The sequence below is a fragment of the Kogia breviceps genome, chromosome 5 (assembly GCF_026419965.1).
Source record: "Kogia breviceps isolate mKogBre1 chromosome 5, mKogBre1 haplotype 1, whole genome shotgun sequence".
NCBI classification, from domain to species: domain Eukaryota; kingdom Metazoa; phylum Chordata; class Mammalia; order Artiodactyla; family Physeteridae; genus Kogia; species Kogia breviceps.
The window spans coordinates 68,442,787-68,465,919 of NC_081314.1; the positions used below are offsets into that span (position 1 = coordinate 68,442,787).

General features: G+C 39.5%; 1 protein-coding gene and 1 pseudogene across 3 annotated transcripts in view; both read left to right on the top strand.

Annotated features, from left to right (window-relative positions):
- Nucleotides 1-6,298: 6,298 nt before the first annotated feature.
- On the top strand, nucleotides 6,299-6,472 carry LOC131756710 (DNA-directed RNA polymerases I, II, and III subunit RPABC4 pseudogene; annotated as a pseudogene).
- Nucleotides 6,473-12,715: 6,243 nt separating this feature from the next.
- The window catches only part of SENP2 (SUMO specific peptidase 2), a 34,211-nt gene continuing 23,793 nt past the window's right edge, over nucleotides 12,716-23,133 (top strand). Inside the window, exons 1-5 of one of the 3 annotated variants that reach the window (XM_067034165.1) lie at nucleotides 12,716-12,912; nucleotides 15,221-15,276; nucleotides 18,589-18,722; nucleotides 19,375-19,441; nucleotides 21,332-21,422. In XM_067034165.1, coding sequence (XP_066890266.1) covers nucleotides 18,672-18,722; nucleotides 19,375-19,441; nucleotides 21,332-21,422 — 209 coding nt within the window. In that variant the 5' untranslated portion in view covers nucleotides 12,716-12,912; nucleotides 15,221-15,276; nucleotides 18,589-18,671. Of the gene's footprint in view, nucleotides 13,147-15,220; nucleotides 15,277-18,588; nucleotides 18,723-19,374; nucleotides 19,442-21,331; nucleotides 21,423-23,133 lie in introns of all 3 variants that reach the window. The other 2 variants (XM_059063724.2, XM_067034164.1) reach the window with 2 other exon arrangements.

Here is a 23,133-nt window from a genome sequence, read left to right on the forward strand (position 1 = left end):
TGGGACTTGATTTTATTGTAATTGCGCCCCTCCTACTGTCTCATTCTGGCTTCTCCTTTGTCCTTGGATGTGGGGAATCATTTTTGCTTAGTTCCAGTGTTTTCCTGTCGATGGTTGTTCAGCAGTTAGTTGTGATTCCGGTGGTCTTGCAAGGAGAAGTTGATTTTCAAACTAAGTTCCTACTTCTCCATTCTCTGGCCATTGATTAAAGCCTGTGCTATTTCAGTCTTAGCATCCATTTTGTTATTGGCTGTGTAAATCCGAATGGAAAAAGAACCCTCCCTGCTAAGGCAGGGGGCTTTGGCTGGGCTAGGGCCCAAGTCGGGGTGAGGTAGAAGATAGATGGGCCCCTGGGCCAAACAGCTGTGTTTGTCAAGTGGAGTAAAATTAAAGCTTTGTTCTCACCCAGACACTCCAAGGACAAAGATAGTGGCAGAAGCTGAGCTCTGCTGAAGTAAAGAGATAAGATGACCACTGCTGAGGTCAAAGAAAATTTCCCTGTTTGCACATGTGCAGGAAGGCTCCTTGGGGGTCAGAAAGGAAGGAGGTGCCACCCCATGATAAGTGTGGACATACACCCACAGACCTCTGTGGTGGGATCCATCTTAGCAAAAAATTGCACACGCATAAATTGGTTCAAGATGGCAGAGTAGAAGGACGTGTGTTCACTCCCTCTTGCGAGAGCACCAGAATTACAACTAACTGCTGAACAATCATCAACAGGAAGACACTGGAACTCACCAAGAAAGATACCTCACACCCAAAGACAAAGGAGAAACCTCAATGAGACGGGAGGAGGGGTGCAATCACAATAAAATCAAATCCCATAACCACTGGATGGTGACTCACAAACTGGAGAACGATTATACCACAGAAGTCCACCCACTGGAGTGAAGGTTCTGAGCTCCACGTTAGGCTTCCCAACCTGGGGATCTGGCAATGGGAGAAGGATTTCCCAGTGAATCAGATTTTGAAGGCTAGCAGGATTTGATTGCATGACTTTGACAGGACTAGGGGAAACTGGAGTCTCCACTCTTGGAGGGCATACACAAAGTAATGTGCACATCAGGACCCAGAGGAAGTAGCAGTGACCCAATAGGAGACTGAACTAGACTTACGTGCTAGTGTTAGAGGGTCTCCTGCAGAGGTGGGGGTTGGCTGTGTCTCACCATGAGGACAAGGACACTGGCAGCAGAAGTTCTGGAAGTACTCATTGGCGTGAGCCCTCCTGGAGTCCGCCATATAGCCCCACCAAGGAGCCTGTAGCCTCCAGTGCTGAGTTGCCTCAGCCCATACAACCAAAGGGAGGGAACTCAGCCCCACCCATCAGCAGACAAGTGGATTAAAGTGTTACTGAGCTCTGCCAACCAGAGCAACATCCAGCTCTACCCACCACCAGTCCCTCCTATCAGGAAGCTTGCACAAGCCTCTTAGATAGCCCCATCCACCAGAGGTCAGTCAGCAGAAGCAGGAAGAATGACAATCCTGCAGCCTGTGAAGGAAAACCACAATCACAGAAAGAGAGACAAAATGAAAAGGCAGAGGGCTATGTACCAGGTGAAAGAACAAGATAAAACCACAGAAAAACAATTAAATGAAGTGGAGATAGGTAGCCTTCTAGAAAAAGAATTGAGAATAGTGATAGTGAAGGTGATACAGGACCTTGGAAAAAGAATGGAGGCAAAGATCAAGAAGATGCAAGAGATGTTTAACAAAGTCTTGGAAGAATTAAATAAAAAACACCTAGAAGAATTAAAGAATAAACAAACAGAGATGAACAATACAATAACTGAAATGAAAAATACACTAGAAGGAATCAATAGCAGAATAACTGAGGCAGAAGAACAGATAAGTGACCTGGAAGACAGAATGGTGGAATTCACTGCCATGGAAAAGAATAAAGAAAAAACAATGAAAAGAAATGAAGACAGGGCTTCCCTGGTGGCTTAGGGGTTAAGAATCCTCCTGCCAATGCAGGGGACATGGGTTTGAGCTCTGGTCTGGGAAGATCCCACATGCCGTGGAGCAACTAAGCCCATGTGCCACAACTACTGAGCCTGCACTCTAGAGCCTGCGAGCCACAACTACTGAGCCTGCGTCCCACAACTACTGAAGCCCATGCACCCAGAGCCCATGTTCTGCAACAAGAGAAGCCACCACAATGAGAAGCCCATGCACCGCAACAAAGAGTAGCCCCCGCTCGCCCCAACTAGAGAAAGCTCGTGTGCAGCAACGAAGACCCAATGCAGCCAAAAATAAATAAATAAAAAATAAATTAAAGTACAGAATCTTTAAAAAAAAAAAAAAGAAAGAAAGAAATGAAGACAGCCTGAGAGACCTCTGGGACAACATTAAACGCAGCAACATTCGCATTATAGGGGTCCAAGAAGAAGAAGAGAGAGAGAAAGGACCCAAGAAAATATTTGAAGAGATTATAGTCAAAAACTTCCCTAACATGGGAAAGGAAATAGCCACCCAAGTCCAGGAAGCACGGACAGTTCCAGGCAGGATAAACCCAAGGAGAAACACACTGAGACACATATTAATCAAATTGACAAAAATTAAAGACAAAGAAAAATTACCAAAAGCAACAAGGGAGGGAAAATCGACAAATAACATACAAGGGAACTCCCATAATGTTAACAGCTGATTTCTCAGCAGAAACTCTACCAGCCAGAAGGGAGTGACATGATATATTTAAAGTAATGAACGTGAAGAACCTACAGCCAAGATTACGCTACGCAGCAAGGATCTCATTCAGATTTGACAGAGAAATCAAAAGCTTTACATTCAAGCAAAAGCTAAGAAAATTCAGCTCTACAACAAATGCTAAAGGAACTTTTCTAAGTGGGAAACACAAAAGAAGAAAAGGACTTACACAAACAAACCCAAAACAATTAAGAAAATGATAATAGGAACATGTTATATATCGACATACATATCGATATCGATAAAACAACATACATATTGATAATTACCTTAAATGTGAATGGATTAAATGCTCCAACCAAAAGATACAGGTTCACTGAATGGATACAAAAACAAGACCCATATATATGCTGTCTACAAGAGACCCACCTCAGACCTACAGACACATACAGACTGAAAGTGAGAGGATGGAAAAAGATATTCCACGCAAATGTAAATAAAAAGAAAACTGGAATAGCAATACTCATATCAGATAAAATAGACTTTAACATAAAGAATGTTATAAGCGACAAGGAAGGACATTACATAATGATCAAGGGATCAATCCAAGAAGATATAACAATTATAAATATATATGCACCCAACACAGGAGCACCGCAATACATAAGGCAACTGCTAACAGCTCTGAAAGAGGAAATCGATAGTAACACAATAATAGTGGGGAACTTTAACACCTCACTTACACCAATGGACAGATCATCCAGACAGAAAATTAATAAGGAAACACAAGCTTTAAATGACACAATAGACCAGATAGATTTAATTGATATTTATAGGACATTCCATCCCCAAACAGCAGATTACACTTGCTTTGAAGTACACATGGACCGTTCTCCAGGACAGATCACATCTTGGGTCACAAATCAAGCCTCAGTAAATTTAAGAAAATTGAAATCATATCCGGCATCTTTTCTGACCACAATGCTATGACATTAGAAATCAATTACAGGGAAAAAAATGTAAAAACACAAACACATTGTGGCTAAACAATACGTTACTAAATAACCAAGAGATCACTGAAGAAATCAAAGAGGAAATCAAAAAATACCTAGAGACAAATGACAATGAAAACATGATGATCCAAAACCTATGGGATGTAGCAAAAGCAGTTCTAAGAGGGAAGTTTATAGCTATACAGGCCTACGTCAAGAAACAAGAAAAATCTCAAATAAACAATCTAATGTTACACCTAAAGGAACTAGGGAAAGGAGAACAAACAAAAACCAAAATTAGTAGAAGGAAGGAAATCATAAAGATCAGAGCAGAAATAAATGAAATAGAAACAACAAAAACAATAGCAAAGATCAATAAAACTGAAAGCTGGTTCTTTGAGAAGATAAACAAAATTGATAAACCTTTAGCCAGACTCATCAAGAAAAAGAGGGAGAGGACTCAAATCAATAAAATTAGAAGTGAAAAAGGAGAAGTTACAATGGACACCGCAGAAATACAAAGCATCCTAAGAGACTACTACAAGCAACTCTATGCCAATGAAATGGACAACCTGGAAGAAATGGACAAATTCTTAGAAAGGTATAAATTTCCAAGACTGAACCAGGAAGAAATGGAAAATATGAACAGACAAATCACAAGTAATGAAATTGAAACTGTGATTTAAAATCTTCCAACAAACAAAAATCCAGGACCAGATGGCGTCACAGGTGAATTCTATCAGACATTTAGAGAAGAGCTAATACCCATCCTTCTCAAACTCTTCCAAAAAATTGCAGAGGAAGGAACACTCCCAAACTCATTCTATGAGGCCACCATCACCCTGATACCAAAACCAGACAAAGATACTACAAAAAAAGAAAATTATAGACCAATATCACTGATGAATATAGATGCAAAAATCCTCTACAAAATACTAGCATACAGAATCCAACAACACACAAAAAGGGATCATACAACATGATCAAGTAGGATTTATCCCAGGGACGGAAGGATTCTTCAATATATGCAAATCAATCAATGTGATACACCATAGTAACAAATTGAAGAATAAAAACCATATATGATCATCTCAATAGATGCAGAAAAAGCTTTTGACAAAATTCAACACCCATATATGACAAAAAACTCTCCAGAAAGTGGGCATAGAGAGAACCTACCTCAACATAATAAAAGCCATATACAACAAACCCACAGCAACCATCATTCTCAATGGTGAAAAACTGAAAGCATTTCCTCTAAGGTCAGGAACAGGATAAGGATGTTCACTCTCGCCACTATTATTCAACATAATTTTGGAAGTCCTCGCCATGGCAATCAGAGAAGAAAAAGAAATAAAAGGCATACAGGTTGGAAAAGAAGAAGTGAAACTGTCACTGTTTGCGGATGACATGATACTATACATAGAGAATCCTAAAGATGCCACCAGAAAACTACTAGAGCTAATCAATGAATTTGGTAAAGTAGCAGGATACAAAATTAATGCACAGAAATCTCTTGCATTCCTATACACTAATGATGAAAAATCTGAAAGAGAAATTAAGTAAATACTCCCATTTACCATTGCAACAAAACGAATAAAATACCTAGGAATAAACCTACCTAGGGAGACAAAAGACCTGTATGCAGAAAACTATAAGACACTGATGAAAGAAATTAAAGATGATACCAACAAATCAAGAGATATACCATGTTCTTGGATTGGAAGAATCAATATTGTGAAAATGACTATACTATCCAATGCAATCTACAGATTCAATGCAATCCCTATCAAATTACCAATGGCATTTTCTGCAGAACTAGAACAAAAAGTCTTAAAATTTATATGGAGACACAAAAGACCCTGAATAGCCAAAGCAATATTTTATTTTTTTAAATTTTTGGCTGCATTGGGTCTTCGTTGCTGTGCGCGTGCTTTCTCTGGTTGTGGCGAGTGGGAGCTACTCTTTGTTGCAGTGTGCGGGCTTCTCATTGTAGTGGCCTCTCTTGTTGCAGAGGACAGGCTCTAGGCACACGGGCCTCAGTAGTTGTGGCATGTAGGCTCACTAGTTGTGTCACGTGAACTCTAGAGCACAGGCTCAGTAGCTGTGTTGCACGGGCTTACTCGCTCCACGGCATGTGTGATCTTCCTGGTCCAGGGTGCGAACCCATGTCCCCTGTATGGGCAGGCAGATTCTTAACCACTGTGCCACCAGGGAAGCCCCGCCAAAGCAATCTTGAGGGAAAAAAAATGGAGCTGGAGGAATCAGACTCCCTGACTTCATACTATACTACAAAGCTACAGTAATCAAGACAATGTACTGGCACAAAAACTGAAATATAGATCAATGGAATAGGATAGAAAACCCAGAGAGAAACCCATGCACCTATGGTCGACTAATCTATGACAAAGTAGGCAAGGATATACAATGTAGAAAAGACAGTCTCTTCAATAAGTGGTGCTGGGAAAACTGGACAGCTACATGTAAAAGAATGAAATTAGAACACTCCCTAACACCATACACAAAAATAAACTCCACATGGATGAAGGACCTAAGTGTAAGACTGGACACCATAAAACTCTTAGAGGGGACACAGCGGTGAGTCGGAATCTGTTTGCAAGCACAGAGAAGTTTCTCCATGTTACGTGGGTACAACAATGGACACCCAGAAGGACGTTCAACTCCCAAAGCAGCAGCCAGTGATATATATCTGTGGAGAATGTCACACAGAAAATGAAGTAAAATCAAGGGATCCAATCCGATACATAGAATGTGGATACAGAATAATGTACAAGAAAAGGACTAAAAGATTGTTGGTTTTTGATGCTTAATGAAACATGAAATTCAGAGGAATATCTTCATTTGTATTTGGATTTGCTGTTAATGTAGTATAGCTTTTGATTAGTATACTTTATGAATACAACTATACACACATGTTTTCATTTTAAAAGCCATATTGTATTTAGGTATCTACTAATAGTTTATATAATGATATTTTTTGTTCAGTTACATGGTTTGTAATTTAATTTTATCGTATATATAATCTGACACACAATGAAGGTTAAAAGTGCTTCCCCAAACTACACTTTAATCAAAATCTAGAATCATCTGGGACCCTTGCTAAAAATGAAGTTTGCTAGGGCCCTCTAAAGGTCTGATTAAGTAAGTTCTTAGGAAACCACTGTTTTACATCACCAATTGTTTGTATACTCTCCAGCATCATTTTGTATAGAGTATACCAACGCACTTACTGTCAGTGTGCATATCTCATTTTGAGTTATAATTTTCATTTGTTAACTTGGCATAGGCCTTTCTGTATTTGTATATAATGCTCGACTATTTTTAAAATCTTTGGCAAGGGAAAAGAAACTTTAATGGTTGCTTTCTGTAAGGCAAAGTCAACCCGAAGTAAAGTGGATGAAGCAGACTATTAAGGCAGGTGCAATTTCCCAGGTGTAATCATTCATTAAGGTAAAAAACTCTGCTTTCAGGATATTAAAAAAATGAGTTGGTTTACACTGAATTGTTGGATGACTGTTTAAAGCTTTTGCCTTGATCTTAGGTATATGGATGCTCAGATACTCCATCTGTTCCAGGATTCGATTAGATATATTTCAACTTTGTTAATAGCTTTGTATGTCTCTCACATTCAAAGTATTAACTGCACCATTTTTAAAAAAAGAGGTATTTCTACTACCATCCTCAAATAGTAAGTTCTATAAATTTATTATGTGCTATACAAAGTACTACCATACTCAAGATTTTTAAAGAGTGCTTCCTTGGTCCAGGTTTTCCTGAACCGTGGCTTTCATAATCTTGTAATTCTGCCATGTTCCTTCTTGAGCTTGTCCTTTCTATACAAAAGAGTCCCAGTAAATATCTCTTTACAACCACAACCACAACAACAACAAAACTCTTAGAGGAAAACATAGGAAGAACATTCTTTGACATAAATCACAGCAAGATCTTTTTTGACCCATCTTCTAGAGTAAGGGAAATAAAAAACAAAAATAAACCAATGGGACCTAATGAAACTTAAAAGCTTTTGCACAGCAAAGGAAACAGTAAACAAGATGAAAAGACAACCCTCAGAATGGGAGAAAATATTTGCAACAAATCAACAGACAAAGGATTAATCTCCAAAATATATAAACAGCTCATTCAGCTCAATATTTAAAAAACAAACAACCCAATCCAAAAATGGGCAGAAGACCTAAATAGACATTTCCCCAAAAGAGATACAGATGGCCAAGAGACACATGAAAAGCTGCTCAACATCACTAATTATTAGAGAAATGCAAATCAAAACTACAATGAGAGGGCTTCCCTGGTGGCGCAGTGGTTGAGAGTCCACCTGCCGATGCAGGGAACACGGATTTGTGCCCCGGTCTGGGAAGATCCCACATGCCGCTGAGCAGCTGGTCCCGTGAGCCATGGTCGCTGAGCCTGCGCGTCCAGAGCCTATACTCCGCAACAAGAGAGGCCACAACAGCGAGAGGCCCATGTGCCGCAAAAAAAAAAAAAAAAAAAAAAAAAAACTACAATGAGGTATCACCTCACACCAGTTAGAATGGGCATCATCAGAAAATCTACAAACAACAATGCTGGAGAGGGTGTGGAGAAAAGGGAACCGTCTTGCCCTGTTTGTGGGAATGTAAATTGATACAGCCACTATGAAGAACAGTATGGAGGTTCCTTAAAAAACTAAAAATAGAATTACCATATGACCCAGCAATCCCACTACTGGGCATATACCCAGAGAAAACCATAATTCAGATAGACACATGCACCCCAATGTTCATTGCAGCGGTATTTACAATAACCAGGTCATGGAAGCAACCTAAATGCCCATCGACAGACAAATGGATTAAGAAGAAGTGGTACATATATTCAACGGAATATTACTCAGCCATAAAAAAGAATGAAATTGGGTCATTTGTAGAGACGTGGATGGATCTAGGGACTGTCATACAGAGTGAAGTATGTCAGAAAGAGAAAAACTAATATCATATATTAACACATATATGTGGAAACTAGGAAAATGGTACAGATGAACCAGTTTGCAGGGCAGAAACTGAGACACAGATGTAGAGAACAAACTTATGGAGACCAAGCTGGGAAATCGGTGGGGGGTGGGGGTGGTGTTGTGATGTATTGGGTGATTGGGATTGACATGTATACACTGATGTGTATAAAATGGATGAGTAATGAGAACCTGCTCTATAAAAAAATAAATAAAATTAAATTTAAAAAAATAGTAATGTGCTAGTGTTACTGTCTTACTTTGATAAATGTACCACAGTTATGTATTAGGAGCAAATGGGTGAAGAGTATAAGGGTTGTCTGTATCCTCTGTAACTTTTCTGTAAATCTAAAATTACTCCAAAATAAAATGTTTATTTAAAAAAAATAAAAGCAAATCAACTTCTCAACCTGCTTGAGACACCACATATACAGGAGGATTGAGGTAAAAGGAGGGAACTGAGTAAAGTGAGGGAGGAGGACTTCTCTGGAGGTCCAGTGCTTAAGACTCCAGGCTTCCACTGCAGGGGACATGTGTTCAATCCCTGTTCAGGGAACTAAGATCCCGCATGCCGAGCAGCTCAGAAAAAAAAAAAAAAAGAAGAGAGGGAGGAATATTTATGACTTATCTGAGAACAGAGGTGTGGTATGCTAGGAACCGGGACAACACTCGTTTTACAACACCCGTTTTCAGTCCTTCTATGGGCTCTTCTGGCTCTTCCCGTGGCAATTGTCAACTATCAGGTGTGTTATTTACCATGCAAATGTATTACAGTGAGCATATAATGAGGGTCTACTGAAGGTCAGGTTTTCTACCACCTTGGACGTAGTTGGTTCTAAATGGTTTGGTGGGCTCTTGTTTTTCTCTTCTGGTAGTTTCCTGTAAGACTAGGATAACACCTTCCTGCAGCTGAAGGGGGAGGATCAGAGCTCAAGGCTAACAGTCTTGGTAACATTTGGAGAGGGAAATGGGCAGATCTGTAGAAAACATAGGATGCAGAACTGTCAAGTTAAATGACTTATTAGATATGAGAAGGAAAGAGAGGGAAGAGAAACATTAAGCACTTAGCTATGCTGGGCATTGAAGTAGTCCCTTCGTATACATCAACACATTTAATGTGCCCACAGATCTGAGAGACGGGTTTGGTGAACTCTGTTCTGCAGATGAGGAAATAGGCTTAGGTAGGGCCTGATGTTATTATTTCTCTACGTGAGGCAGGCCAAGCCATTTGTTGTTGACGTGAGCAAATTTTGTAATAAAATCTAGGACATGGAAAGCTGTACTTGCTTTTGGCATAATATGGCCAAAGTTATTGGACAGACTGAATAAGATGAAAGTCACATTCTTAGAAGGGCTTGCTTTTCTTGAGGACCAGAGGAGTTGGTCCCCAGAAGAAAATCAATTTTCACGGTGGTGAATTATGTTAGATTTTAGGCACATTAGGCCCAAACCAACAACACCTCATCTATGGGCTCATACCCCACTTCAGTCAAATGGCCCAGATCTCTCTTCTGACAGGGGTCAGCAAAAAAACGAAGTTGGTAGGAAATCTTTTAACACTTCGAGAATGCTGGCAAAGGGAAAATTTGCAAGACTAAAGAATGGATTGGAGGGCTGGGTCTTCACTGTTCTGTGGAGGGGAGGTAGGTTTTGAGGAAGATGGGGGAGGGGCCACGGAAAGGCTTGAAGGAGAGGATCTCCGCAGGAGGAGGAGGAGGAGGTCTTTTTGGAAAATTAGGGTAACCGGTTAGGATACCCTATGAAAACTGAAGCAATGAGGTTGTGCTCCTCTGGCGGTACATGGGTGCAAGTTATCCAAACCAAGGGAAGAAATCTCAGCATCCTTGTTACTCCATGTGATTTTGGGATTCTCCTCTGGGCCTCCAGTGAAGAGTTCCTGAGTCTGGGAACGGCTCCGGCAGTAGTGGATTTGGGGTTAAGGATAATCCCACTCCTTGGTCAGTGGATGGGCAGTGGTCCACGCCTCTACTGTGGACGACAGGACATCGAAGGCACCAACTGGCAGACGAGACCCAGGCAGAAGCGACTGTAAGGCTGAATCCCCTTTTTTTCTCCATTTCAGAGGGTGACTAGAGAACTAGGAGGACACAAAGGTGGTGTATGTGTGCAGAGGGGCTGGCAGAGTTATTGTATGTTGATGAGGTCCAGAGATTCGGACTGAGGTTTGTTAATCCCAAAGCCCTCCCACTTTTCATGGTGGGTGACTTATGTTTCAGTATTGGGTATGTGAGGGTGCTCTTAATGAGGCCGGGAAAGAAAAAAAAATTGTGTTGTGGTGTCGTAGTAGTCTGCTCTGAGACTTGATGCCAAAGTTTCTTAAATCTTGGTGGCCAGAACCTGGGAAAAGCTGCTCTTCTAACTAAAGCATCTGATTTATGTTTTAATGAAGACCACTCTTTTGTTTTGGAGAATTCCTTCCCAATACTTGAGTGGTCTTCTTGGTTTGGCAAAAGCAAAGACTTACTTCTATAGTGGAATGGGCAGTTGGGACACAGCTGAACTGCCCTGCATAATAATGCCAATGGTAATCTCCTTTTAAGTTAACTTGCGAGTCCAGCCTGAAATGGGTAGACGCAAATGTGGAAGGGAAATTATCTTCTGTTGGTGACACGTAGAAGTTGTTGAGAAGAGTGGAGAGATGATCTTGAGGGGCCCAGAATCCCTTTGGGAGGCAATGGGCTATATAGATGCTGTACTTGTAATAGCCACTTCTGAATCTTCTAAGCTTTATATTAATAATTCTATAATTCGCAAACTATCTGTAACAGCCAGGTGTTAGCTATATTTTAGGGAATTGAGGGAGGAGCCCATGTTCACACTTAGGATTTGTTTCTACCCTTTAGGACCTGCCCCCATCCCCCAGGCCAGTGTGGTGGTAGCCACAGGTGGGTAGCTGTTGCTTCTGGGGCTCTAGTGGGTGGCTTGCTGCAGAAAGAATCTAGGAAGAATGCCTATTGAGCAAATGATGAGGCTTACTGGGGAGCGCCTGTGTTGCAGTTCAAGCAAATCTGGAAGTCTGACCTTAACTGAATCACAGATTAAGGATCAAGTGCATTCAGGGATGGATTCGTGGGGCATGAAAACATTTGAGGATTCCCAGGAGTGTTGGGTCAGGGGACTGGATTTTCCTTTAGTAAGAGAGTGGGTCCTTTTCTGTTGATAATTAACCTGAAGTAGGACCTCTAGATAAGAGAGGGAGAGTAATTAGCAGCACTCCCTGCCAGCTCGGGGTGGGGGGATGGGGAACTAGTAGCTACTAGTAGGCCACAGGTAGCTTTTCATCCTTAAGTTTCTGTGAAGCCTTCCTTTAGTTGTGCCCTTTCCTTAACTTCCCTAGCCGACGGCTTTCCTTTCTCTGGCTCCTACTGCACTTTCTACCCACCTTTATCACAGAAGCCAATTATCTTTTTAAAAATTTAATTGAAGTATAGTTTACTTACAGCCAATTATCTTGTAATTTGTAATCATGTTTCTGCCAGTAGACGGACTTCAAGGGCGAGGGACTGTGGCGCTGTTACACAGACTGCGGTTCAAATTCCAGCTGTGCCACTAGCTAGCTTTTTGACTTTAGGCAATTACTTAATCGCTCTATGCCTGTATTTCCTTATTAAAAATGGGCACAAGGCTCCGCATAGCCTGCGGTTGCTGGGAGAAATGAAGGTGAAAAGTAAAGGGCTCCTTAAAGTATGTGAAAAGTAAAGGGCGCCTAGCAGGGTAAATGTTTGTTAATTAACCTGACTAACCTTTATTGGTGCACTCAAACATTTACTGATCACCTACGGTTTTTCCGCGCTGGGAGCGCCCCCTCCCGGGTGGAGAACCCTCACGTGCGGCCCGTGGGCCTTGTCCCGCGGGCAGTCTCAGGACTGGCTCCGCCTTAGAGAAAACCCTGCCCACAGCCCTTGCGATCTCGTTAGCGATTGGGCCGGGACCATCCCGCAGGCATTCTAGTTGCTAGGCTCAGGAGGTGGGGACCTAGGTTGCGGCTGCGCAGGTTGAGGGCGAAGATGCTTTCCGGTCGGGTGGGAGGAGGTGACGTCAGAAGCGGTGGCAAGCGGGGGCGTCCTGTAGCCCGGGTGACGTTATATCTGTGGGCCGTAGGAGTGCGTCACAAGCCGGCGACTGAGCTTTGGCGTCGGTGGCCGAGGCAGCGAAGGCGGCAGCGGCGGCGACAGCTCTGGGGTTTGTGTCTCGGGGTGTGTCGGCCGCCGCTGCTGCTTGGGCCTGGTATGTACAAATGGCTGGTTAGGATTCTCGGCACCATTTTCCGTTTCTGTGGTCGGCCAGTGCCCTCTGCCCGGGCCCTCCTGAAGAGGCGGCGCTCGAACAGGTGAGAGGAGAGGGGGCCGAGCGCCGGCCTGGCTGTTCCCCTCCCCCACCCCGGTCTCGGCCGGCATAACGCTGATCCAGCCAGGCGGGCCCCGCTCGGCAGAAACAGGTAGCTGGGCGGAGGCGTTAGAGGTGCGTGTCGCGGATGCCCTGGTGACATAGTCGTTCCTCCGCGCTGTGCAGATGCGAATCCTGATGATGGAAGGAGCTAGTGGTCGGTGACGGTTAAGATCTTTCTTGTCAGAGTCCAAGCTGGTTGCTGTCAACAAATGGGGCTGTATTATATTTTGCTGCTCTTAGGTTGAAAACTGAAAATTGAAGGAATACTGTCTTTGTGTGGCTCCTGTTTACATAGCACACTCCCAAGTGTCATTTGTGTGCAATAAGTGCAGTTAAGGGAAGTGAGACTCACAGCTTGCCCAAAGCCCTTTCGACTACACTTACTGTTCTCTTAGCATCAAGAGACAGCAGTTGTCTTGTTCTGAAACAGCTGTCAAACTGTGTGTGTGTGTGTGTGTGTGTGTGTGTGTGTGTGTGTGTGTGTGTGTGTGTGTGTTTTGCTGGGGAGGGAGAGTGATTCTGTGCTTTAGAATTAGTGTATGATAAAAAAAGGTACTTCATTCCTTTAAAAAGATCACTAGTCTGGGGCTTCCCTGGTAGCACAGTGGTTGAGAGTCCACCTGCCAATGCAGGGGACACGGGTTTGTGCCCCGGTCCGGGAAGATCCCACATGCCACGGAGCGGCTAGGCCCGTGAGCCCTGGCCGCTGTGCCTGCGCGTCCAGAGCGTGTGCTCCGCAACAGGAGAGGCCACGACAGTGAGAGGCCCGCGTACCGCAAAAAAAAAAAAAAAAAAATCACTAGTCTGTACTCTAAAATTCAGTTAAAATTTTTGGGAAACTAAAAGTTGTTCTCAGCATTTACCTGTTGGCTTGTCCCATTTCATAGTGTCTACCCCCTTCCCTAAGAATTAATCTAGAGAATAAAGTACCATACCAATTCTATACATAACCTCCCATCTTTTAATGATCAAGTGTTAATTTCATTTTAAAAATTAAGCCTCAAGATCATTGGAGGATGGTTTGTTGGAGCTTGAGAAAACAAGATGATTACTTAATCTATGAGTCTAAGAATTCAGATCATTGATGAATTGGCTGTGAGCCAAATTCTGTCATGTGTTCCAGAGAGGGCAAGTTTTTAACGTATTCTTTCTACCTTTCTGTAGGGTTGATATCAGGATAATTTGACAACAAGTTGTAAAGTACCTAGAATGATGCTTAGGGTATATAAAGGTAGTGTTTGTATATTCTGACCCAAGGGCCTTGTGCAGAGGCTGGTGCGTGATAGGCACTTGGTACATATTTATTGAATAAGGAAATATTAATTTCCTCTCCCCTGTCCTTTATTTTTACTGCGAATCTCTGCTGGTCAGGGAAATAGTGGCTTGTAGGTCAAACTCCTGGTCTTTACCACATCCTTTATCTAAAACAACTCTTTTAAATGTAAGCTATTTTTCAGTCCAGGTGAAGATAGGAAGTCTTGTTGGGATGTTCAAAGTTATGAACTGAATGGTATTCTCCTGGGATTTATTCTGTTCATTTTTTTGGTAAATATGATCATTCATAATCATCTTTAGAAGGATGATTATACCATGACCCTTTAACATTCTTGAGGTATAAGTCCAAAAAGTTTCCTGAGTTCCAAATTCTTTGTTATCACTGTAACATAGTTTCCATGATAAAAATGCAGTTAAATATAACACCTTTTTCTGGCTGAGAACTATCTTTTGAGGCTTCTTGTATTGTCTACTTCTATCTGAAGTAGAAAGTGACTTTCTTTGGGGAGGGTGTCATCTTTCAAAAGGATATTATTTGTTCTTAAATCATTTCTGGAGAGAAAAGGAATAGCATAGTCCTAAGCTTTTACCTATATTCATTTACTAGTTAAGTGATTTCCGACCAGTTTCATGTTTGTACTTTAGCCAGGCTACAGATTATTATGTAATAGGGAGTTTTGGATCTCATATAGTTGAAACCATAGTGTTACATCTTCAAATGATAAAGCCCTACTATAGCATAGACGTTAGTTGGATCTCATTTTATGACAAAGTGAATGGAAGGGGGTGTGTTGCATGAATAGTAAGCTTACTTATAGGAGTGCATATGTGTTCATATGAATATATGTATATCTTTTTTCTCTTTTTTCAGCACTCTGCTTTCTACAGTGGACACTGATGAAATACCAGCCAAAAGACCGAGATTAGGTATTAAATATTAATTTTTAAAGTTAGTTTTTTAAATAAGAAAAGTTTATGTGTGGACAAAATTCAAAAGATAAAAAGTACATATGGTGAAAAGTAAGTCTCTTTCCTGTCCCTCTTCTACTCAGTTGTCTTCTCTAGAGGTAACCAGTATTAGCAGAGCCGTAAGTATCTTTCCAGATAAATAAGCCTGTATGTTGAAAGTGCATTTCACATTTCTGAATCTTCCTATAAAGAAAAGGTGCTTTTTAAATTTGGGGAGAAAACACTGTAAAAACTACTTTAAACTGAGTCATCTAGTTCGGATAGGTGAGTGAACCAGTGTAATCTGCTGCCTCAAATTGTTTACTTCCCTATATCTGAAGGGCTAGACATTGCTTGGTAGAAGAGAATAAAACTAGATTAGAGTAAAGGGAAAAGGCGCAGTGGAATACTATAGTAATATTTTCCTCTTTCTCAGAAATGCATGTGAATTTGAATCTGCCTCCGGATGAGGTAAAGAGTGGACATGTCTGTGTTAAGACTCCATTTAAATCCAATGAGTGCTTACTGAGCCTGTCTTACTGTTGAGCAATGTGTTAGGTTCCACAGGAAATACAAAAATGAGTATGACAGGGTCTCTATTTTTAAGGACCTTAAAATTGTAGGGGATGTATGATTATATAGTGGGGGGTTTTAAGACATAAATATTTATATAAATATTTACTATATTTACTATAAATATTTATAGTATTATTTAAGACATAAATAATACTAATGTCTATGAGGATATGATAAGTGATATAAGAAAGGTAGTAACAAAATACTGTCCAGTTTTCTTCTGGTTAAGAGTCTCAGTAAATATTTGATGAAGGATCTAATATGTGAAATGAGTCTTGAAGGATAGATAGGGTATCGACAGAGAGCAATAAGAAGGAAAAGCATTCTAGGCAGAGGGAACAGTATGGGAAATTGTGTAATTCAGGAAATAGCAAATAGAACTTAGGGAAAAAGTTGACCTAAGAGAGTTCAAAATACAGAGGGACTTTGAATGCCAGGAGTTTATACTAAATTCATTAGGACAGTATTTCCCAAAGCACAGGATAGATACCAATTCAAGAAATAAATGATTTTAGGAGATACAACATTCATAGCATTAAGTATCATCTGAATTATGTTATAAAATAAAAATGTTGTATCCTTTTCAGTTATTTTAAATTTCTGATTATTTTAAGCAGAAAACGTTGATTTAATGCTAGTATGTGTTTAAAACTTGTCTAATACATGCTAATCTTCCCTTTTTTTTAACAAGCCCAGCTAGAACTTAATATTGTTTTCATTTCTTCATAAGGCAAATAAGGTTGCTTTACATCAACAGTAGTAATATAAAGTTACCTTTCACAAATAGATTTGTTTAGCAAAAAAAAAGTGAGTCAATTTTATAGAAAAATATAAATAAACAGCTGTATGTGGTTAAAAACAAAAAGCAAAAAACTTTGATGGTGGTATTAGAGGAGGTTCCTGAAATAATTCTGGTATGTTAAGGTTCTCTCTGTCCATGATTTCCATGAAATATATATTAAGATTTTCTGACTAGAAACTATAGCAGGGAGCCTAAGCCAAGGGGGAAGCAGTGGGTAGCAGAGATAATACTTCCTGGTAGAGTTTGTAGAGGTCTCTAGCAGTGCTGGCCAATAGAACTCTGTGAGATGATGGCTATTGAGCACCTGAAGTGGGGCTGTGCAACTGAGGAACTGAATTTAATTTTAATTAAATTTAAACTAGATAACTACCTGTGGATAGTGGCTCCTATATTGGACAGTATGAGTCTGTTGGCTGCTTTGGAGAGAAAAAAAGGAAGAGTGAAAAGAAGAAGCAGCTTAGAATTGCAGACTCATGATCTTACAGATGAAAGAGATCTGAAGCGATCTACTTAATCTAGTCTCAGCAAAATAAGATGGTCTTATCTTCATTTTACAGATGATATGGGCCTTCCTGCCTGCTTTTTTTTAAAACCAATGAGATCTTTTGACATAATTTTGGGACATACTCAGATTTCGACAAAACTTACGGGAAAATAAATATCACAATACTTTTTGTGTGCACTTACGCTATTACGCATTTATGTTATTATGAGTAATTCCTGCCGTTTGGAGTCTGGATGACAATCTGGATGATAAGCACCAATCCCTAAAGTTCTTTTTCTCCCACTTACGGCACAGTAGAATGTAAGTGATATCCCTCAACATTATTAGAGGGATAACCTGGAATTCTCTCCAGGTTATAAAGGCATTTGCAAATTTTGGTACTTCTAACTGTTTTATAGTGACAGATTACTTCAAATTGGATTCTGCTTTACCCATCTAGCACATCTTTCTTGTTGTTTAAGTTATTCCCCTATCTTCCTGGAAAGTATTTTATATCTTACATGTTCTGGAGTGCTTGATGTTTAAAAGCCACCATTTCACTTTCAGGGTATTATTCTCTAAAGCAGAATATGGTTAAGATGATGACCCCTTTATCTCAAACTAGTGCTTTAGAAAACCTTAATTAGGAAATAGAAAGGAAATTGTAGAAAACAAGTCAGCAGTGTAGGAAGTGAGAAGGGGGTAGTGTGATAGAAGGAGGAAGTGGGGAAAGCATTGAAATCTACCCCTCCCCCTTAATTATTTACTTACTTATTTTGTAATCTTTATTTTTGATGGCAGGGAGGGGTGAGTCTGAGATCTTCCAACACATCTCCAGTAGAGGAATAGCTTTGTTTCATCCTAGACATTTAGGAGCCACATATCTTATACTTCACTAATTTCCATCCTGGATATAGCCAAGGTAGTAAGTAGTTGTTTAGGATAACTATATTGTTAACCTGCCTGAGAAGTAAGGACAAACCAGTGAGTAAATGGTAATGCTTCCTAGAATTCTGCCATACCTAGTAACTATATGCTCCAGGTTGTCTAAGTTATGCCCTTATGTCTCTGGAAAAGATTTATTTTACAGTATATATTCTGGGGAACTCATTGCTTAAAAGCTGTCATTTCAGGACTTTTTTTTGTGAATCAGTACATGATTTGCTAAAAGGATGGTTTCATGCTTTTGTAACCTCCTAGATATTTTACTAAAAAAACCCCAAAATGTTAATGCTGGAATTACAGTTATTCAGATACGAGAAAAATTATTTTTACAGGTACCTTTTTCTCTCAATGGTTGAAGATAGGACTTCTAATAAAAATTGAGAGAGGCCTTTTCTAAGATATAATCTTTTTTTTTCTTTTTTTTTTTTTGCTAAAAGTTTAAGTACTCTATATATGTATATGTAATCTATATTACACTTTCTAGGTTGCTTTATTCACCAAGTGAAAAACAGTCTCTGCAATGCTGCCAGCTTATTTGGATTCCCATTCCAGCTGACCACAAAGCCCATGGTGACTTCTGCTTGTAATGGAACACGGAATGTGGTCCCTTCAGGAGAGGTCAGTGGGGATAAGGCTTCACTGGGGCTACTGGTCTTTGTACTTAATCATTAAAGTTAAATTTTAGAAATATTCTCTTTTTAGGAGTTAATATGTAGAATGACTTCTTTCCTAAATGTTCATGTCTTAATTAGCTTTGATATAGAGACCAAAAATTGAAAGATTAAGAAATGGCACAGTTAAAAAATATTTATAAGGAGCCTAATTACTAATACAGTTGACCTCTGAACAATGCTTGGGTTATGGGCCCCAACTCTCCACACAGTCGAAAACTCATATAGTTGGCCTTCCAGATCATTGGTTCTGCCATATCTGAGGTTCTGCATCCGTGGAGTCCCAACCAGTAATCATGTAGTACACTAGTATTTACTGTTGAAAAAAATCCACATTTAATTGCATCCAAGGAGTTCAGACCCTTGTTGTTCAAGAGTCAACTCTACATCTGGTTTTCTTGTTTAAGTATGTGTGAAGAATCTGGAATTGTTACTTTTTACATCATTTTGTGAGTCTTCACAAATTAAACCTTTGGTCTTATTGATGAAATTTCTTCTGTGAGGTAACTAAATCATCACCAATAGAGTGACTTTTTTTCATATTAAGACTTATTTAAATTCTAAGAGTGAAGACAGAGATGATTCTTTTTGATTTTAAGGTATTTTCGAACTCTTCATCTTCTGAACTGACAGATTCCGGATCCTGGAACAACATGCTGAAACTGGGTGAGGTGGTCAAGAACATTTTTGCTTCCCCTACCTCCTTCTGCCTCTGTTCTCTGAGCTTTGGGAATGTGAAAGGAAAACACTGATTGGGCTTTGGATGAGAACACAGATATATTCTCCTTACCATTCTAAAAAGCAAATAGCTTTCCTTTAGTATTGTCTTTGAATTTACTGTTATGTTTCCTGTTTGCTTTATCAGTGTCTTTAAAGTGACTTAGATCAGGGCTTATTTATTAAAAAGAAAAAAAATAGTGTTACCTGAGAGCTTACTCTGTTAGACACTGTGCTAAGTTATCAGGAATAACAAAATAATAAAACATTTAGTAGCAAAATAACAAACAAAATAATAGAATAATAAAACCTTTAATAACAAAATAGCAAAACAAATAACAACATAATAAAATAATAAAACCCTGCCTTTGAGGGACATCATCTGATGGGGGATCAACCTTAGGTTCCCAGTTCTCGTGGTTTTGTGGATTAGGAACCTCCATATCATCCTTAGACCCGGAAATTGAATTGTAATTATTATATATACTATATAAAATGCTCTGGTGGGGAAAAATAGGAAGAAGCCAGAGTCCTGAAAATGATTGTGATCTCTGCCACACAGATAGGCTTGTAAAGCTTGAGAGGAAGGGGGAAAAAGAGCTTTTAGAGAAGTTGTGGGTTCAGAAAATTGACATATAGAGAGGATGGTAGATTTATCTTGAGCCTGAAGTACCAGCATTATATTTCTGTGGGTTTGTGTAGCCTAGTCAGAGAAGCATGGGTATTCCTAAGGCAGATTTCTTACATAAAGAAATCCACAATCTCAAATCAGAAACGCTTAGAGATATGTTTGGGAATTCCACATTTTTCAGTTTATTGAATATTATTTAAAAAACCCCAACAGGATTGAACATTGATTCAAGTCAGGTTTTACAAACAAATGAATGCAGGTCAGTTCATGTTTTGCTGCTACTGACTTAAGAAAAAACTTTGAGCTTTAGACCTCTTTGCATTTTGGAGTCCTTGGAGACTCCAAACCCCTGAAGTAGCTCCAGCAGATAATGTGGCTGACAAAAATTTTTCTACCCTATTTTGAGGTATAGTAACCATCTCACAAGTATTAGAAGCTTCCAGGGAAATGTAGTAACAAAGTAGATTTTCATTTAAAAATGCTTCTGTTTTCTTGAGAAGAAGAAACAATTTGAAAAATTTACTCAATCTGATTAGATTACAGAGTTTATAATCATTGAGTTCTTCATGCCCTTTGTTGGCCCCAGCAAGCAAAACTAGTAAAGCTTTCTTATGAATTGTTACTACCTACCTGAGAGCAAAGACAGACTAAGCACTATTGCTTTTCCTTTAACTTTTACAAAATGTGTGCTAGAAAGTAATAGAATTTGAAAAAATAAGATATTTAGTTCTACAGTATAGACTGCTCACAGATTTTCTTTTCTTTTTTTTTTTTTTAAATTAATTTATTTATTTTTGGCTGTGTTGGGTCTTCATTGCTGCAAGCAGGCTTTCTCTAGTTTCGGCGAGTGGGGGCTATTCTTTGTTGTGCTATGTGGGCTTCTCATTTCGGTGGCTGCTCTTGTTGCAGAGCACGGGCTCTAGGTGTGTGGGCTTCAGTAGTTGTGGCATGAGGGCTCAGTAGTTGTGGCTTATGGGCTCTAGAGCATAGGCGCTGTAGTTGTGGCACATGGGCTTAGCTGCTCCACAGCATGTGGGATCTTCCCGGACCAGGGCTCCAACCTGTGTCGTCTGCATTGGCAGGTGGATTCTTAACCACTGTGCCACCAGGGAAGTCCAGATTTTCTTTTCTAATGCAGACCTTTCACAGGTTTTTTTGTGTGTGTTTTTTGTTTTTCTTTTACAATTACAAATGGTTTTTAAAAATAGGTAATAAATCTCCTAATGGAATAAGTGACTATCCAAAGATCAGAGTGACAGTAACTCGAGATCAGCCACGCAGAGTCCTGCCTTCCTTTGGGTAAGTGTTAAATTCTGTCTTTCTGTAAATGGAAACTTAGTAATTTTTAGGTGCTCACTCTTGCTAGGCATTCTCACTTTTATTCTATTATGTAATCTTGTTAAGTAAGTACTCTGAGGTTAGTAACTTGCCAAATATCATACAGCTGGTGAGAGACGTACTCAAGTGTGTGTTACTTTTTCTACCATATCATATGCCTATATAATCTGATTTTGAAAACCTTTAATTTTTAAAATTATTTTTAATTTTTATTTTTTCGCCTCACTATGTGGCTTGTGGGATCTTAGTTCACCTAAGATCCAGGGGTTGAACCCAGGCCCTCAACAGTGAAAGCACTGGACTGCCAGGAATGCCTTTTAAAACCTTTTAAAAAAGAATTGTCACTCACTTCTAAACTTTTTTTTGAAGTATAATATGCATTCAGAACAGTGCAGAAATCATGTATACAATGAACTGTTATTATTTTATTAGTAATTTTCTTCTCTGTGTTCTCACTTTCTAGAACTTCTGTTGCTTGGATATTGGACCTTATGGGTCTAATTTAATTTTCATATATATTCTCTTTTGTTTTTGTCCTTACTCTTTTAAAACAAAAAAAATCTTCTACCACAGAGATAAACATATATGTATACTTCTGGTTTTTTTGTTTTTTTTTGCTTCATAGTTTTTAAGTTGTAAGCATCCTCCCACTCCCTATTCCCCATGGCTTTTTCTTTCTCCAACCATTGAATTCTTACTGTAGAGATGCAATATCTTATCTTATTTCTCTAAAGCTGTTAATTATTTTAAAATTTCTTCTCCTCCTTGCTTTGTCTGCTTCCTTTGAGTTACTCCTCCCCCTTTGGTTTATTTTGGTTTTATCTTTCTTTTGAGTTCTTATTCAGATACCTGGTAATCCTTGGCTGTCCACTCATGTTTAAAAATGAGACACTAACTCTAAAAAGTAAGGCTCCTTGGAGGTGGATAAACAGCTGATTGTAGGCTTAGGAGAGATAAAGTAAAAAATGATTGTGAAACGTCCTGTGCCAGCAATTAAAGGAGCCCTAAAAACCTGGGGACATTATCAACATGACACAGGAGGAAACTTGAAGGGATTTCACTGGCCAGTTGGGGACAATTTAAGCATCAAATGAATAAAGACAAGAATACACATGTTAATAAATAAATACATAGTGTGGGAGGAAAAGGTCTTTATAGTAGAATGCCAACTAGTAAATGTAGAAGGAATGATGGAATTAGAACATCACCATTTTTTAACTATCACAGTAATAACTGATATATACAGGAATTGTCAGTTGAGCTAAAACTAGTAAGTAAAAGTTTGATGAAGTATGGAATATTTACATAAACTCAGAATTTTTCCCCACAAATTACTTACTAATTATAAAGGGAAAAAGGAACTTCAGAGTGGAGAAACCTGCCTGATGCCACCTTAACCAAAGGATCAAAGTTTAAATCACCCACAGTGGGCAAACTCACGTCCTGGCCTCCAGATACATTGCACTGAGCAGGACATCATCACCTAATGTAGTATTCCTGAAAAGATCAATAATCTGAATATAATTATGAGAAAATTGGTTAAGCTGAAACTAAGGTTAATTCTACAATCCGGCTTATACTCTTCATTTTACTCTTCATTCATAGTCCTCCTCTTTAACCTGTGATTATTTAGGAGGGTAGAATTATATTGTTTAATTTCCAGATACTTGGG